The sequence below is a fragment of the Trachypithecus francoisi genome, unplaced genomic scaffold, assembly GCF_009764315.1.
Source record: "Trachypithecus francoisi isolate TF-2019V2 unplaced genomic scaffold, Tfra_2.0 Lachesis_group12, whole genome shotgun sequence".
In the NCBI taxonomy this organism is placed as follows: domain Eukaryota; kingdom Metazoa; phylum Chordata; class Mammalia; order Primates; family Cercopithecidae; genus Trachypithecus; species Trachypithecus francoisi.
In genome coordinates, this window is record NW_022681457.1 from 23999608 (window position 1) to 24018046 (window position 18439).

Below are 18439 nucleotides of genomic sequence, written 5' to 3' on the forward strand. Positions count from 1 at the left end.
TAGTCCATCCAAGCTGTCATGCTTAGAAGAGGTTTATAATGAAATTTGTTACATCTAATTGTCCTTTAAAGTAGACATGATTTAATGGAATCCAGAACTGGAAAAGTTAAGGTGATGCTTTGGGCACACATAAAAACTTGGTTAAAATTTCATTTTAAACTAGTATACTGAATTGGTAAGTGGTGAATGATTTCATGACTTGTTAAGGGACATTCTTAGTACTAAAGAGTTTTTCTTAGAAATGATTCTAAATATATAAATGCTATTGGGATAACACTATAATACCCCATTTCAACAAGGAGTACCTTCTCAACTAAAAAATCACAGTAGGCTGGGCGCGGTGGCTCACACCTGTAATCCCAGCACTTTGGGAGGCTGAGGCAGGTGGATCACGAGGTCAGGAGATTGAGACTATCCTAGTTAACACGTGAAACCCCATTTCTACTAAAAATACAAAAAATTAGCTGGGTGTGGTGGTGGGTGCCTGTAGTCCCAGTTACTGGGGCGGCTGAGGCAGGAGAATGGCATGAACCCAGGAGGCGGAGCTTGCAGTGAGCCGGGATCAGGGATCATGCCACTGCACTCCAGCCTGGGCAACAGAGCAAAACTCCATCTCAAAAAAACAAACAACAAAACACAGAGTTACATAATGTCTTACATTCTTCCATAGGATGATGAGATGATAAAATCATGGTTCTCCCCACCTTTCAGAATCACTGATGGAAATCCTTAAACAGTCCCGAGTACTACCTGTAAGTTTTGAATGGAATGGGTCTAGGATAGACACTGGGCCTCTAATACTCGAGAGACAGCCAGTGTTAAGAACTAATATAAATTCCTGATGTGGGAAAGTTACATTTTAAGAAAAATGAAGTTTGTAAGAAGGAAGTATTTAGTATCATATGAATGTTTAAGAGGAAGGCTCTGTTCTGAAGGATGTCAAAATAATTGGTTTTGCATGATAATTATAATACAAATCATAAAGTCTTTGATATTGTTACTGAGATTTGTGAGATTTTTGTCCAAACGCTTACATAAATGTAACCTAATGAGAAGGGACCCTTCAGGGGTTCCTTATTCTCTCCTTTATGTTTATACCTATCACTGTCCCCCAGAGAAGAAGGGAAAATGTCACTCTTGGAGGGGAGGGATTTCCATTCTTGACTCCTTACCTTTCCTTACTGTTCATTTGGCTCCTCAAATTGAGTTTTGAGGTTATATGCCCTTCTGACTCAGATTTGGTCTAACGATGTTGACTCATCTGAAAAATCTCAGTCTTTGAATTGGTGTAGATAAAAGGAATTTGAGATGATACTGCCCATTAAAGTTACATGGAGTGTGGGCTATCAACCATCACTTAGGCTCTCAGAAGTAGATCTTTTTTGAGTATAGTATTTTCAATATATAGTACATTGACTATAGAATGAAGGCAATACAACCAGTTTTTTTTTTCTTTTTTTTTGAGACGGAGTCTAGCTCTGTCGCCCAGTCTGGAGTGCAGTGGTGCGATCTCGGCTCACTGCCAGCTCTGCCTCCCGGGTTCATGCCATTCTCCTGCCTCAGCCTCCCGAGTAGCTGGGACTGTAGGCTCCCGCCACCACGCCTGGCTAATTTTTCGTATTTTTAGTAGAGACGGGGTTTCACCACGTTAGCCAGGGTGGTCTCCATCTCCTGACCTCGGGATCCGCCCGCCTCGGTCTCCCAAAGTGCTGGGTTTTTGTTTTTGACATAAGAGCCTTGCTCTGTCGTCCAGGCTGAAGTGCAGTGGTGCAATCTTGGCTTACTGCAACCTCTGCCTTCTAGGTTCCAGTGATTCTATTGCCTCAGCCACCCAAGTAGTTTGGATTACAGGCATGCGCCACCATGCCTGGCTAATTTTTGTATTTTTAGTAGAGATGGGGTTTTGCCATATTGGCCAGGCTGTTCTCAAACTCCTGGCCTCATGATCTGCTCGCCCCTGCCTCCCAGAGGGTTGGGATTATAGGTAGGCCTGAGCCACTGCGCCAAGCCAATCTGGAGATGAAGTCTCACTGCCGTCTAGGCTAGAGTGCAGTGGCTTGATCTCCGCTCACTGCAACCTCTGCCGCCTGGGTTCAAGTGATTCTCCTGCCTCAGCCTCCCAAGTAGCTGGGATTACAGGCTCCTGCCACCATGCCTGGCTAATTTTTGTATTTTTAGTAGAGACGGGGTTTCACCATCTTGGTCAGGCTGGTCTTGAACTCCTGACCTTGTGATCCACCCACCTCGGCCTCCGAAAGTGTTGGGATTACAGGTGTGAGCCACTGGGCCTGGATCTGGTCAGTTCTTAAGTGATTCATGTAACTGGTCAGTAGAAGAAAAGGATTATAAATGATGCCATTTTGTAAGCTGCACTACTACCCAAAAAACATTGTTCAAAACTGTTGTGGAAGTCATTACTATGCATTGTTTTGGAAAAACTTGCCAAGAAATTAAAAATGTTACTTCTCAAATTTTTTTTCTGTATGACTTTTTCATATAATTTTAGATGAATTAAAGCACCTAATATTACTTTTATATGCTTCTAAACTCTACAAGTGTCAGAAAATATGTGATTTCTCTCAAACCCCAGCTGTGTTACCTTCATGGTGCTACAAGATAGCTTTAAGCAGATTCTAATTTACTGGTTTACATCGTCAAAAACTGATGGCTGGCTTTAATTTGAAACAGAGGAATCATTCATTTTAGTTGCCAAGAATCATGAAGTTCATACTACTATCATTGGTATAATAAGATTTAATCGTAAAGTCAAGCTGTTGTCACTGGTATTAGTTATCCCAGTATTTAAATTATTTTACACAAAGGTTTTACTAAGTAAAGTTCTGTAGTTCTAAATTCCTTTTTTGGGAATGTAAATGGAAAATAACTTTGAAACAGTTACCAAACTCAAATTTGGGGCTATCTATGATTTTTATTTGCTAGGTTTGGAACTAGTTCTTGAGTCAACCCTTTAGTTGTTCTCTGCAATTGTCAATAAATAAAAATTTTGAAGTCCCACTCAGTAAAACTAGTGTAAACATTCACATATTTAATAGTACCTTTAAAATAAGCATTACTACATTTAAAATGGTTCCAAAATGAATCTATAAATGGTAATATAAATTAAAAAATACGAACTTAAAGTAAATACATTTAACGTTAGCTATGGTATAAATAATGGTAAATGTATAGTGTACCTTTGAGTCATTAAAATGTCTTAAAAGACAACAGCTTGTTACCAGAACATTAGAAACCATAGCCATGATTCTCAAGCGTTAACAATCTACATGTGATATTTTCTTGGCCACTGCATTCTTCAATGAATAATAATTTCCAGAATTCCATTCCATGTTGTTTTCCAGTAGATCTTTTCAAACTCGATGTTGAATACATGGCTCTTTGCAGATGAACAAAACAAGTGCATTCAGTTTAGAGATCCATTTTGCGAAGGCTCATTCGACTGAAGGAATCTCTGGGGAAAAAAATGAGAGGACATAGTTACAAGAAAACAATTTTTGCATATACCTTTAAAATGTCTTACATGCTTTTTTCTGCCAGTTACCTCAAAGTTTTGCCACCATTTCTTGCTAACTTCCAAGTTGGATACTCATCCTACATACTCTGCCTTACATATTTTGGCTTATAGATTTAGCTATAGAGTGTATTACAGTCACCACTTACTGGTCTTTTGTATTCGTTTGTCCAGTTGATGCTGCAGATACAAGGACTTAAGGGATAATGGGAGAGATTTCAGGAAAAGATTTGGGGTTTTTACATGGCAAAAGGCAGGTGTTTATTAAATTTTAAGTCTCAAACCAGCTGTTCTCAAACTTTGTCTCAGGTCCTTTTTACACTCTTCAAAATTATTGAGAACCCAGGAATCTTTTATGTGGGCTATATATGGATGTTTATCATATTAGAAATTAAAACTAAGAACATCTTAAGTTATTATTAAAATAACTCATTACATGTATACTATAAATAGCATTGCTTATTAATGATTTGCAAGAAGCTTTAGGAGAGTGGTACTCATGTAAGAGTGTGGCTTAATGCCTATGGTCTCACATCTGCCTCTATAGTCAATCTTTTCCAATGTCACATCTCAATCTGTAGAAATCTCCACTGTCCCCTCACAAGAGAATAAGTGAGAAAAGGCTAATATTTGGCATTAATATGAAATTAGTTTTGACTTAGGGAAATTCCTGAAAGGGTCTTAGGGACTCCCCTCTCATGGGTCCAGGATCCCTACTGCAAATATTCCTGATTTTGTAAACCAGCAAAATTAAAAATTCAAACGCTAAAGAAAAATTTAAAACTTAAATTCTAATAAAGAGTGAAGGGAACAATACTCTTGGAATACTCTTAACATATTTTCTATTATCAGTTGGTTTCTTTTGCGTATCCTTCCAGCCATTAAGGTTAAGCCATGAGGCTTAATATCTCCAGGAAAGGAAAAGGCCAAGTACAAAGATCAATCACACTGGCTTCAAATCTCAAAGCTGACTTTGAAGGGAAACAGCAGTCTTGAAAGCTAGATACTGTTCATCAAGAAAAAGTTTTTTTCTAAATTCCACAAAACTGCCTACAAATATTAAGAACTAAAGCTTGGAGGATTGGCCAAAAAGTAGATCATAGAGGAAGGCAAAACTCGGATATTGTAAGGCAAAGTTTTGGTCAGGAAGAATACAGTCTCCATGGAAAGGAATTTCCATGGAGATCTGAAGAAACTGAGATGAGGATTAGGCCTATCTCAGGGACCCAGCACCCTGGCTCTCTGGGATCTCTGACCTGGTGGATATAAGACGGGGAGAGGGGGAGTGGAAGCAGCAAGAAGGAAAAACTTCCAAAAAGACTGAAGGGGAAACCAAAAGTGGAGAAGACTAGTATGTTTCCCATTGGTAATTTTGAGAGGAAACCATCTTCAATTCTTGTATGTAAATTTGATTTCACAATGCAAGAAAGTTTGCAGTTGTTGTGTCCTTTCCAGAATTCCGGTGCTATAAAGTGAAATGTCAGGCACTGTCCTAGGAACTTCACATCTGTAATGTCATTTAATCTCCACAACAGCCTCTTTTAAGTTCTGTCTCATTATACAGAGAAGAAATCTAAAAAAATTATCTGCTTAAATAACAGAACTAGGATTTAGTTGTAGAAAAATCCAAGTTAATGACAGGACTTCGTGTGGTGTCCCGGTTAATATGAGTACTAACTTTTTGATTCTCAAGTTATTTACCTTGTAGAATGATTATAGATGATACAGGTTGAATATCCCTAATCCAAAATTCTGAAATGTTCCAATTTCAGAAACTTTTTAAGCACTGACATGATGCTCAAAGGAAATGCTCACTGGAGCATTTCAGATTTTTGGATTAGGGATACTCAACCAGTAAGTGTAACACGAATATTCCAAAATCTGAAATCGCAAACACTTCTGGTCCCAAGCTTTTTGGATAACAGATGCTCAAGCTGTAAAAAGACTTATACTAGTTGAACATGTTAGGTTTCAGAGGAAAGAATATCTAAAACCACTTAAAAATAAGCATACCTGTGGCAGGTGACAGGCAATACTGCCTTGTATAACTGAGGGATCTTTCTGTTAATCAGTGGCTGTAAGGCCTCTTTAAGGCGATGATAATTTCTCTCCAGTTCCCTTTGATACTCCTTTTGATCCGGCCCAATTAAGCTCTTATTTTTTCTTAAGGCATCTTCACACCTAGGAAAAACAGGATGTTATCAAGAAATTACTTCTGGCATAGTTTGTGTGTTTAATGCCATATACACATACACATATATATGTGGGCTTAATGACACACAACATACATATGTGGGCCTAATCACACACACACACACACACACACACAAAATATAGTAGGCCAGGCATGGTGGCTCGCGGCTGTAATCCCAGCACTTTGGGAGGTCAAGGCAGGAGGACCACTTAAGCCCAGGAGTTCTGAGACCAACCTGGACAACATGGCAAAACCTCGCCTCTACAAAAAAAATACAAAACTTAGCCAGGCATGGTAGTGCACTCTTGTAGTCCCAGCTATTTATGAGGCTGAGGTGGGAGGACGCTTGAGCCCAGGAAGTGGAGAGTGCAGTGAGCTGAGATTGTACCACTGCACTCCAGCCTGGGCAACAGAGTGGGACTCTCTCAAACTGTGTGTGTGTGTGTGTGTGTGTGTGTGTGTGTGTGTTGAGATTGTACCACTGCACTCCAGCCTGGGCAACATGGTGGGACTGTCTCAAACATGTGTGAGTGTGCCAAGATTGCACAACTGCACTCCAGCCTGGGCAACAGAGTGGGACTGTCTCAAACAAACGTGTGTGTGTGTGTGTGTATTTGCCATGATGAGGACATTTAGTTTTTTAGCTGAATGTTAAATAATCATCTTTTGTTTTAGGTTTAAGGCAGGGAACAGATAATCAACTGAGTTCTTTTAAAATCTATTAAACATTTACTTCCAGTATCATTAAATTGAAAATTATCTGAAGGCATTTTTTTCACACCACCACTTGACTAGAAGCTCTTTCAGGGATGTAATCATGCTCATTTATGTGGCACCAATGTCATCTGGCACAGTGCTTTGCCTGTGTTCAAATATTTCTTAACTGAATAGATTTTTTTTTTTTTTTTGAGATGGAGTCTCACTCTGTAGCCCAGGCTGCAGTAGACTGGCACGATCTTGGCTCACTGCAACCTCTGCCTCCTGGGTTCAAGTGATTCTCCTACCTCAACCTCCTGAGTAACAGGGATTACAGGCACCCATCACCACACCTGGCTAATGTTCCTTATTTTTAGTGGAAACAGGGTTTCACCATCTTAGTCAAGGTGGTCTCAAACTCCTGACCTCATGATCCACATGCCTTGGCCTCCCTAAGTGCTAGGATTACAGGTGTGAGCCACCGTGCCCAGCCAAATGAATAGATTTTGATGACAGTCCTTTATCCAAGTTATTCAAATATTTGAGAGAAGTATCTGGACCCTGACAATGAAGGAAAGGATATTTACAAATAATATATTTCTATATATTTGTGGAATGCAACTAAAGTGATGCTTAGTATAAGCCTCAAATGCTTATATTAGAAGTCTAAAACTGAAGAGCTAAGCAACTTAAAGTATTAGGAAGGAAATAAAATTTTAAAATGTATTAGAGTATCAAAAATTGCAAAAGTTGGTTCTTTGAAAAAACTAAAAAAAAAAAAAAAAAAACAGTCTAAGCTCTGGCAAGATTAAATGAAAAAGGTCAAATATTCCCTAACAGAAATTTAAAATGTAACATAAAGTTAAATACAGCAGAAGTTTTAAAAGGTACAGAGGATATAATGTACTTTTTTTTTTTTTTTGAGACAAGAGTGGCTGCTCTGTCACCCAGGCTGGAGTGCAGTAGCATGATCTCTGCTCACTCCAACTTCTGCCTCCTGGGTTCAAGTGATTCTTGTACTTAGCCACCTGAGTAGCTGGGACTACAGGCTCACGTCACCACACCCAGCTAGTTTTTGTATATTTAGTAGAGACGGATTTTCTCCATGTTGGCCAAGCAGGTCTTGAACTTCTGGCCTCAAGTGATCTGCCTACCTCAGCCATCAAAAGTGTTGGAATTACAGGCAGTGAGCCGCCACGGCCAGCCAATAAAACTGTACAATTTAATACAAAAAAAGCCCCCTGAATTTATATTAATTGATATTAATAGATTAATGTAGATTTTTTGCTAAATTATTAATAATCTGTTAATCTAGATTAATATTTTAGCAAAACACAATGAAGCAAATGTCAACAATCTTAAAATAAATTGAAACAACTGTCACAAATCTATCTACAAAGAAAACACTAAATTCTACTAAACATTCTAGGGACCAATAACCCGAATGTAACAAAATTATTCCAGAGTACATAAAAAAAGATTCCAGAGTATAGGGGAAAAGAACTATTCTTGAGGGGAGTTCCCCCAACTCATATTTCAAGGCTGGGATACCAAAACCTACAGGAGACTATAAGAAAAACACTGTAATCCAACCTTACCTATAAAAATAATTGCAGAACTTCCAAACAAAACGCAGTTGGCCCTCCCTATCTGTGGGTTCTGCATGCATGAATTAGACCAACCATGGATTGAAATAATAATTTTAAAAAACTGTGTTGAACATGTACAGACTTTTATCTTGTCATTATTTCCTAAACAATACAGTATTAACAACTATTTACATTATATATTAGGTATTTTAAGTAGTCTAAAAATGATTTAAAGTATACAGGAGGATGTACATAGGTTATATACAAATACACCATTTTATATAACATATTAAGCTCGTCTTCGAATTTGGTATCCACAGAAGGCATACTACTGGACAATTTTAGTTGGAAACTTGTGCCAGTGTATTGAACACACACACCCCCAATTATTTTTATTTTTATTTATTTATTTATTTATTTGAGATGGAGTCTTGCTCTGTCACCCAGGCTGGAGTGCAGTGGCGCGATCTCGGCCCCGGGTTCACGCCATTCGGGGACTACAGGCGCATGCTGCCACACCTGGCTAATTTTTTTGTATTTTTAGTAGAGACAGGGTTTCACCATGTTAGCCAGGATGGTCCTTGATCTCCTGACCTCGTGATCCGCCTGCCTCGGCCTCCCAAAGTGCTGGGATTACAGACGTGATTTTTTTTTTGAGACATGGTCTTGCTCTTTTGCCCAGGCTTAAGTGCAGTGGCGCAATCTCAGCTCACTGCAGCTTTGATCTCCTGGGCTCAAGGGATCCTCCCACCTTAGCCTCCTAATTAGCTGAGACTACAGACATGCAACATCATGCCCAGCTAATTTCTGTAGTTTTAGCAGAGATAGGATTTTGTCATGTTGCCCAGGCTGGTCTCAAACTTCTGAGCTCAAGCGATCTGCCTGCCTCAGCCTCCCAAAGTGCTGGGATTTATAGGCATAAGGTACCACACTGACCAAGTTTTTTAATCACTGGAATAAAAGAAAAGTTGGGTTATAAAATCACGAAGTTTTTAGATTAAAAGATTAAAGGAGATGCAGAATAAAAGCACTTGATAACAAACTTGTAAAACCTGTCATATTAAAAACTCTGCATAACTACAAATAGGTGGGTAGTCCTTTAACCTAATTAAAAATCTACAAAAAACCTGTAGCAAACATACTCCGTGAAAACCCTTTTAGAGAAGGAACAAGAAAATGATGTCCTCTCTATTCCTAGTCAACACAGTACTGGACGTCCTAATTATCATTATAAGACAAGAAAAAGATTCTACAGATAAATTATTAGAATTAATAAATCTGGTAAAATTCTCATGTAAAAGTAATATATAAAGTCTGGTAAAATTCTCATGTAAAAGTAATATATAAAGTCAACGCAGCTGGTCTCTCACTCCTGGGCACAGAGGCTCACACCTGCAATCCCAGCACTTTGGCAGGCTGAGACCAGGGGACTGTTGGAGCCCAGGAGTGAGAGACCAGCCTGGGCAACATAGTGAGACCCTGTCACTACAAAGTAGTGGAAATCCCAACACCTTGGGAGGCTGAGGTGGGCAGATCACCTGAGGTCAGGAGTTTGAGACCAGCCTGACCAAGATGGAGAAACTGCATCTCTACTAAAAATACAAAATTGGCCAGGAGTGGTGGCACATGCCTGTAATCCCAGCTACTTGGAAGGCTGAGGTAGAATTGCTTGAACCTGGGAGGTGGAGGTTGCTGTGAGCTGAGATCGCGCCATTGCACTCCAGCCTGGGCAACAAGAGCAAAACTCGTCTCAAAAAAAAAAAAAAAATTAATAAAATAATAAAAGCATTACATACTAAAGAATAAATTTTAAAATGTACAAGACCTCTACACAAAAAATTTAAATAGTATTAAGAAAACACTTAAAAGACCTAAGTAAATGGAAGAATATGCCATTTTCATGGACTGATGTCAATCCTCTTCCAACTGATCTATAAATTCAGGTTATTTTTTGGGTGTATGGAATGACAAATTGATTCTAAAATTTAAAATTTATATAAAAATGAAAACAGCCAAAAACAGTCCTTCAACAAAACAAGGTTGAGAGCTCTGCTACATGGCAAAGCTTATTGTAAAGCGGCAGTAGTTGCCGTAGAGAGCATGACATTAGCTGAAAGAGAGATAAATAAGACTACTGTAGGAGAATAAAGATCCCATAAAAATATGCACATAAACATGGGTGCTTAATTTATAATAGTGATGACACCGCAAACCAGAAAGAAAGAAATGTGTAATAGTGATGACACTGCAAACCAGATTTCACCACAAACCTGTGAAAGTCTGCTTTTTAAATACATGGTTATGAGTCAACTGGATATCCGTAAGGGGGAGAAAAAAAACTAAACCATATCTCATAACATATTCAACAAATGGCACTGAGATCATTATCTGTTATCAGTATGGACAAAAATCAAACTGATCCTTACCTTGAACCACACACAAAAATCAATTGCAAATGGATTTTTTTTTTTTTTAAGAGAGAGAGTCTCACTATGTAGACTTGAACTTCTGGCCTCAAGCCATCATTTTACTTCGGCCTCCTGTGTAGCTGGGACTACAGGCACTCACCACAGTAGCCGGCTCTTGCAGGCACATCTTTTTTAAAGTAAAAAAAGCTTTTTTTTTTTTTTTTTTTTTGCCTCTCCCACTCTTTGTTTAACATATACTGATAAAGGAAAAGATTGAATCATTTAACTATATTCAATTTAAGAACTTCTGTTTGTAGGAGAAAAATGACAAGTCTCAAATTCAGAGGAGATATTTGTGATATTAACAAATGATAAAGCATCCAGAACACACAAATACCCTTAGAAATCAGTAAGGAAAATAATCCAATAGGAAAATGGCAAAAGACTTGAATATATAACTTTACAGAGGAGGGAAGAGAAATGGCTAACAGACACATGAACAGATATTCAACCTCTTTGGTAATCAGGGAAATGCAAATTTAACCCACGACTACCTATCATTTCACATCCACTAGTTGGTAAAAGTTACAATGTTAGATAATATCAAGTATTGGTGAGGATATATAGTAATAGGAACTCAAATGCTACTAATGGGAATGTAAATTTGGTTTACACACTTTTGAAAAAATTGTGGCATTATCTGATTGAGGATAAACCTATGAACCAACAACATTATTCTTTTTTTTTTTTTCTTTCTGAGACGGAGTCTCGCTCTGTCGCCCAGGCTGGAGTGCAGTGGCCGGATCTCAGCTCTCTGCAAGCTCCGCCTCCCGGGTTTACGCCATTCTCCTGCCTCAGCCTCCCGAGTAGCTGGGACTACAGGCGCCCGCCACCTCGCCTGGCTAGTTTTTTTGTGTGTGTGTGTATTTTTTTTTTTAGTAGAGACGGGGTTTCACCGTGTTGGCCAGGATGGTCTCGATCTCCTGACCTCATGATCCGCCCGTCTCGGCCTCCCAAAGTGCTGGGATTACAGGCTTGAGCCACCGCGCCCAGCCCAACAACATTATTCTTAATTTTAAGCTCTAGAAAATCTCTTGTACATGTACGTCCAGAGATAGGAGGGATATTTGAGTAGTACTTTTTGTAACTAAAAACAAAACAGGAAACAACCAAAATATCCATCAACAGAAGAATGCATAAATCATGGCATATTCATAAAATGGAATATGTAAAAATAAATTAAAGCAACATTTACTATAGATATATCTCACAAACACTGAAAACAGCAAGTCACAAAACATTGTATACACTGTTAAAAAAATGCAAAACAAAATATGTTATTTAGGGAACCATTTATGATAGAACTATAAAGACAAGAAAGGAAATGATAAATATGAAATTCAGGATACTGGTTACTCCTGAAGGAACGGAGGGAAATGGTATCAGAGAAATATACATAGGGAGGGGATCTCAAAGTCATGGTCATATTGGTTTTTTTTTTTTTTTTTTTTTTCAGACAGAGTCTTGCTCTTCGCCCAGGCTGGAGTGCTGGAATGCAGTGGCGTGATCTCGGCTCACTGCAAGCTCTGCCTCCCGGGTTCACGCCATTCTCCTGTCTCAGCCTCCCAAGTAGCTGGGACTACAGGCGCCTGCCACTATGCTCGGCTAAGTTTTTCTATTTTTTAGTAGAGATGGGGTTTCACTGTGTTAGCCAGGATGGTCTCGATCGCCTGACCTCGTGATCCGCCCTCCTCGGCCTCCCAGAGTGCTGGGATTACAGGCGTGAGCCACCGTGTCTGGCCCATACTTGGTTTCTTAGGCTGGGTGGTAGACACATGACTTTTTTCTTTCTATTCTTTAATAGCAAATGTTATAAATATTATTTTCAATCTATTCAAGATTTAATGAAAAACGTTTTAAAAAAACAAAACCCCAAAACAAAAAGTAAACATATGGAAAAGTGCTTACTGTTTTTAGTAATAAAAGCAATTTTTTTTTTTTTTAATCTGGAGTCTCACTCTGTCACCCAGTCTGGAGTACAGTGGTGTGATCTCGGCACACTGCAATCTCTGCCTCCCAGGTCCAAGGGAGTCTCCTGCCTCAGCCTCCCAAGTAGCTAGGATTACAGGCACATGTCACCACACCCGGCTCATTTTTGTATTTTTAGTAGAGATGGGGTTTTGCCATGTTGGCCAGGCTGGTCTTGAACTCCTGACCTCAGGTGATCCACCCGCCTCGGCCTCCCAAAGTGCTGGTATTACAGGCCTGAGCCACCATGCCCGGCTGTCAGTCTGTTTTAAATGGTGCCTCAATTTGCTTGTATTGGCTGGGTGCAGTGGCTCATGCCTGTAATCCCAGCACTTCAGGAGGCTGAGGCAAGTGGATCACCTGAGGTCAGGGGTTCGAGACCAGTCTGGCCAACATGGTGAAACCCCATCTCTACTAAAAATACAAAAATTAGCTGGGCGTGGTGGTGCGTGCCTATAATCCCAGCTACTCAGGAGGCTGACGAAGGAGAATCGCTTGAGCCTGGGAGGCAGAGGTTGCGGTGAGCCAAGATCATGCCACTGCATTCCAGCCTGGCTGACAGAGGGAAAATCCATCCCCACAAACAAAAACAAAAACAAAAACAAACACACTGACCAAAAAAAAAAAAAAAAAAAAAAAAAAAAGGCCAGGCGCGGTGGCTCAAGCCTGTAATCCCAGCACTTTGGGAGGCCGAGACAGGCGGATCACGAGGTCAGGAGATCGAGACCATCCTGGCTAACACGGTGAAACCCCGTCTCTACTAAAAATTACAAAAAACTAGCCGGGCGAGGTGGCGGGCGCCTGTAGTCCCAGCTACTCGGGAGGCTGAGGCAGGAGAATGGCGGGAACCCGGGAGGCGGAGCTTGCAGTGAGCTGAGATTCCACCACTGCACTCCAACCTGGGCGACAGAGCGAGACTCCGTCTCAAAAAAAAAAAAAAAAAAAAAAAAAAAATCCTATTTAAATGCAAGGTGTATTGGGACTAGTAAATGTGCACTGTTGGCACTGTTAATACAGCTGACCATTTAACAACATAGTTTGCAACTGTGAAAGTCTGCTTCAATGTGAATTTTTTCCAATGAATATAATTCTTTGGAGATTTGTGAAAAACCTTGAAGACAAATTGTGTAGCTGAGAAAAATTTTAAAAAGATGTCACGAATGCATAAAACATATGAAGATACTAGCCTATTTTATTATTTACTACCATAAAATATATACAAAACTTACCCACATAAAGAGACCTTGCATGGCACCATTTGTAGTAGAGAAAAATGTAAACAAATGTAAAGATACATTATTAAGTCACAACTGAAAAAAACTGCAGTACATACTGCACTACTGCCATAATTTTGTAGCCACCTCTTGTTGCTACTGTGATGAGCTCAAATGTATCTGCTTAAAATGCCACGTGATGCTACTCATCTCCAGGTGAGCAGTTGTTGCTTCAGTAAATTATATATCACAGTAAAGAGTGATTTCTCATAGTTCTTGTGTGTTTTTTATTGTGTTTAGTGCAACCATAAACTTTGAATAATCCATGGGGCCTACATGAAGTGCCACTAGTGATGTTGGAAGTGCTTCCAAGAAGCAGAGAAAAGTTATGACATTATAGGAAAGAGGTGAATTGCTTGGTATTATAGATTGAGATCTGCAGCTACAGTTGCCCACCATCTCAAGACATATGAATCCAGTGTAAAGACCACTGTAAAAAAAAGAAAAGGAAATTTGTAAGCCAGTAAAACCTTGCACTTTTTGTGAAATACCGTTTTTTTTGTTGTTGTTGTTGTTTGTTTGTTTGTTTGTTTGAGATGGAGTCTTGCTCTGTTACCCAGGCTGCAGTGCAGTGGCACGATCTCGGCTCACTGCAACCTCTGCCACCCAGTTTCAAGCAATTTTCCTGCCCCAGCCTCTGGAGTAGCTGGGATTACAGGTGTGGGCCACCACACCTGGCTAATTTTTGTATTTTTAGTAGAGATGGGGTTTCAGCATCTTGACCAGGCTAGTCTTGAACTCCTGACCTCATGATCCACCCATCTTGGCCTCCCAAAGTGCTGCGATTACAGGTGTGAGCCATTGCACCTGGCCTAGAAATACCATTTTATCTCATATTGAAAATGCAGCTTTTATGTGGGTACAGGATTGCTGTAAGGAAAGTATACCTGTAGACTAATGATGTGAGAAAAAGTGAAGTCATTACAAGACAAGGCAAAGGGAAGGTAAAGGATCTAAAACTGGAGAATTTAATGCCAGCAAAGGATGGTTTGATAATTTTAGAAAGAGGTTTGACTTTTTAAAATGCCAAGAGACAGGAGAGGCAGTTTCTACTGACCAAGCAGCAGCTTCTGCCAACCAAGAGGCAGCAGACAAGCTCCCAGATACCATTACAAAAATCACTGAAGAGGGGGAATATTTGCCTGAACAGGTTTTTTTTTTTGGTGGTGGTTGTTTTTCTGAACAGATTTTTAATGCAGATAAAAGTGCCCTATTTAGAAAAAAAAAAAAAAAGCCACAATGGACATTTGTTAGTAAAAAAGAGAAGTGCGCACAAGGATTTAAGGCAAAAAGGGATAGGCTAACTCTACTGTTTTGTACAAATGCAGTCAGGTTTATAATCAAGACTGCCCTTACTTACAAAGCTGCTAACCCCTGAACCTTGAAGGGAACAGGTAAAAGCCAGCTGCCAGTATTCTGGCTGAACAATGAAAAGTTCTAGATGAGAACCCATTTTATGGACTGGCTCCATGGGTGCTTTGTCCATGAAGTCAGGAAGTATCTTATTAGTTAAGGGAATGCCCTTTAAAGTTCTTTTGATATTGGACATTGCATCTGTCCACCCAGAACCCCGAGTTTAACACCGAAGGTCTTGAAGTGGTCTACCTGCCCCTGTAAAAACAACATCTAGGCCGGGCACTGTGGCTCACGCCTGTAATCCAAGTACTTTGGGAGGCTGAGGCGGGTAGATCATCTGAGATCAGGAGTTAAGAGACAAGCCTGACCAACATGGCAAAACCCCATATACAAAAATTAGCCAGGTGTGGAGGTGGGCATCTATAATCCCAGCAACTCAGGAGGCTGAGGCTCGAGAATCGCTTGAACCCGGGAGGCGGAGACTGCAGTGAACTGAGATTGTGTCACTGCACCCCAGCCTTGGTGACAGAGCAAGATTCTGTCTCAAAAAAACAAAACAAAACAAAAAAACTAACAACAACAACAAAATACATTTCTAATTCAGCTTCTAGATCTAGGGTCATAAGGACCTATAAGGCTCATTATACCTGGTACTTTATATTAATAGAAAGGAGTGTCAGCGCTGTGGAAGAGAACTCTGATAGAGAGAACATCACAATTCTGGAAGGATTATACCACTGAAAATGTCACCACTGTTTACAGAGAAAGCCATCAGGCCCAAGACAATCAATTCCTGCTGGAGAAAACTGTGTCCAGAGGTTATGCATAACTTCACAGGATTTACAACAGGGCCAATCAAAGAAATCATGAAACACTTGTAGATATGGCTTAAAAGGAGCGTGAAGGGTTTTAAGATATGGATCATGGAGAAATTCAAGAGCTAATAGAAACTATACCAGAGGAATTAACAGAAGATGACTTGATGGAGATGAGTGCTTCTGAACCACTGCCAGAAAATAAGGCAGAAAACATGGAAGCAGCAGTGCCAGAAAACAAATTGACATGAGACAATCTGGCACAAGGGTTTCAATAACCTAAGACTGCTTCTGACTTCTTTTACAATATGGACTCTTTATGATAAGGTGCAGAAACTAAGGCAAATGGTGGAAGAACCATATGGAAACATTTTTAGAAAAATGAAAAAGCAAAAATGTCAGACAGAAATTGTGATATCCATACAGATGGATTCAAAGCTGAATTCTACCAGACATTCAAAGAAGAATTGGTACCAATCCTGCTGACACTATTCTACAAGACAGAGAAAGAGATAATCGATCCTAAATCATTCTAAGAAGCCAGTAGCACCCTAATACCAAAACCAGGAAAGGACATAACAAAAAAAGAAAACTACAGACCAATATCCCTGATAAACATAGATGCAAAAATCTTTAACAAAATTCTAGCTAATCAAATCCAGCAGCGTATCAAAAAGATAGTCCACCATGATCAAGTGGGTTTCATGCCAGGGATGCAGGGATGGTTTAACATACATGAGTCAATAAATGTGACACACCACAAAAACAGAATTAAAAATCACATGATCATCTCAACAGATGCAGAAAAAGCAATTGACAAAATTCAGCACCCCTTTATGATTAAAAGCATCAGCAAAATTGGCATACAAGGGACATACCTCAATGTAATAAAAGTCATCTATGACAAATCCACAGCCAACATAATACTGAATGGGGAAAAGACGAAAGTACTCCCTCTGAGAACTGGAACAAGACAAGGATGTCCACTCTCACCACTTCTCCTCAACATAGTACTGGAAGTCCTAGCCAGAGCAATCAGACAAGAGAAAGAAATAAAGTGCATCCAAATCGGTAAAGATGAAGTCAAGTTGTTGCTGCTTGCTGATGATATAATTGTATACCCAGAAAACCCTAAAGACTCCTCCAAAAAGCTCCTATAACTGATAAATAAATTCAGCAAAATTTGAGGATACAAAATTAATATACATTAATTAGTAGCTCTGTTATACACCAACAGCAACCAAGCTGAGAATCAAATCAAGAACTCAACCCCTTTTATAATAGTTGCAAAAAAAAAACAAAAAAAACCTCAAAAAACTTAGGAATATACCTATCTAAGGAGGTGAAAGACCTCTAAAAGGAAAACTACAAAGCATTGCTGAACTAAATCACGGGCGACACTAACAAATGGAAACACATCCCGTGTTCGTGGATGGGTAGAATCAATATTGTGAAAATGACCATACTGCCAAAAGCAAACTACAAATTCAATGCAATTCCCATCAAAATACCACCATCATTCTTCACAGACCTAGAAAAAACAATCCTAAAATTCACATGGAACCAAAAAAGAGCCCACATAGCCAAAGCAAGACTAAGCAAAAAAAAAAAAAACAAATCTGGAGGAATCACATTACCAGATTTCAAACTATAAGGCCATAGTCACCAAAACAGCATGGTACTGGTATAAAAATAGGCACACAGACCAATGGAACAGAATAGAGAAGCCAGAAATAAACCCAAATACAGCCAACTGATCTTCGACAAAGCAATCAAAAACGTAAAGTGGGGAAAGGACACCCTATTCAACAAATGATGCTGGGATAATTGGCAAGCCATATGTAGGAGAATGAAACTGGATCCTCATCTCCCAACTTATACAAATCCATTCAAGATGGATCAAGGACTTATATCTAAGACCTGAAACTATACTAGAAGGTAACTTCAGAAAAAGCCCTTTTAGACATTGGTTTAGGCAAAGATTTCATGACCAAGAACTCAAAAGCAAATGCGATAAAAACAAAGATAAATAGGTAGGACTTAATTAAACTAAAGAGCTTTTGTATGGCAAAAGGAACAGTCAGCAGAGTAAACAGACAACCCACGGAGTGGGAGAAAATCTTCACAATCTATACCTCTGACAAAAGACTAATATCCAGAATCTACAATGAACTCAAACAAATTAGCAAGAAAAAAACAAACAATTCCATCAAAAAGTAGGCTAAGGACATGAACAGACAATTCCCAAAAGAATATATACAAATGGCCAACATATGAAAAAATGCTCAACATCACTAATGATCAGGGAAATGCAAATCAAAACCACAATGCAATACCACCTTACTCCCACAAGAATGGCCATAATCAAAAAAAAAAAAGGTTACTGGTGTGGATGTGGTGAAAAGAGAATACTTCTGCACTGTTGGTGGGAATGTAAACTAGTACAACCTCTATGGAAAACAGTGTGGAGATTCCTTAAAGAACTAAAAGTAGAACTACCATTTATTTGATCCAGCAATCCCACTACTGGGTATCTACTCAGAAGAAGTC

The 18439-nt window shown here is 39.4% G+C and overlaps 1 protein-coding gene across 13 annotated transcripts in view; it reads right to left on the reverse strand.

Annotated features, from left to right (window-relative positions):
• Positions 1–2739: 2739 nt before the first annotated feature.
• Positions 2740–18439, reverse strand: part of DOCK7 (dedicator of cytokinesis 7) — a 237039-nt gene continuing 221339 nt past the window's right edge. For 5 of the 13 annotated variants that reach the window (XM_033225101.1, XM_033225111.1, XM_033225105.1 and 2 more), the window contains 2 exons: positions 5543–5710; positions 2908–3469 (listed from right to left, as the gene is read on the reverse strand). In XM_033225101.1, the coding sequence (XP_033080992.1) occupies positions 3427–3469; positions 5543–5710 (211 nt within the window). In that variant the 3' untranslated portion in view covers positions 2908–3426. Of the gene's footprint in view, positions 3470–5542; positions 5711–13614; positions 14149–18439 lie in introns of those variants that run through there. The other 8 variants (XM_033225112.1, XM_033225110.1, XM_033225108.1 and 5 more) reach the window with 3 other exon arrangements.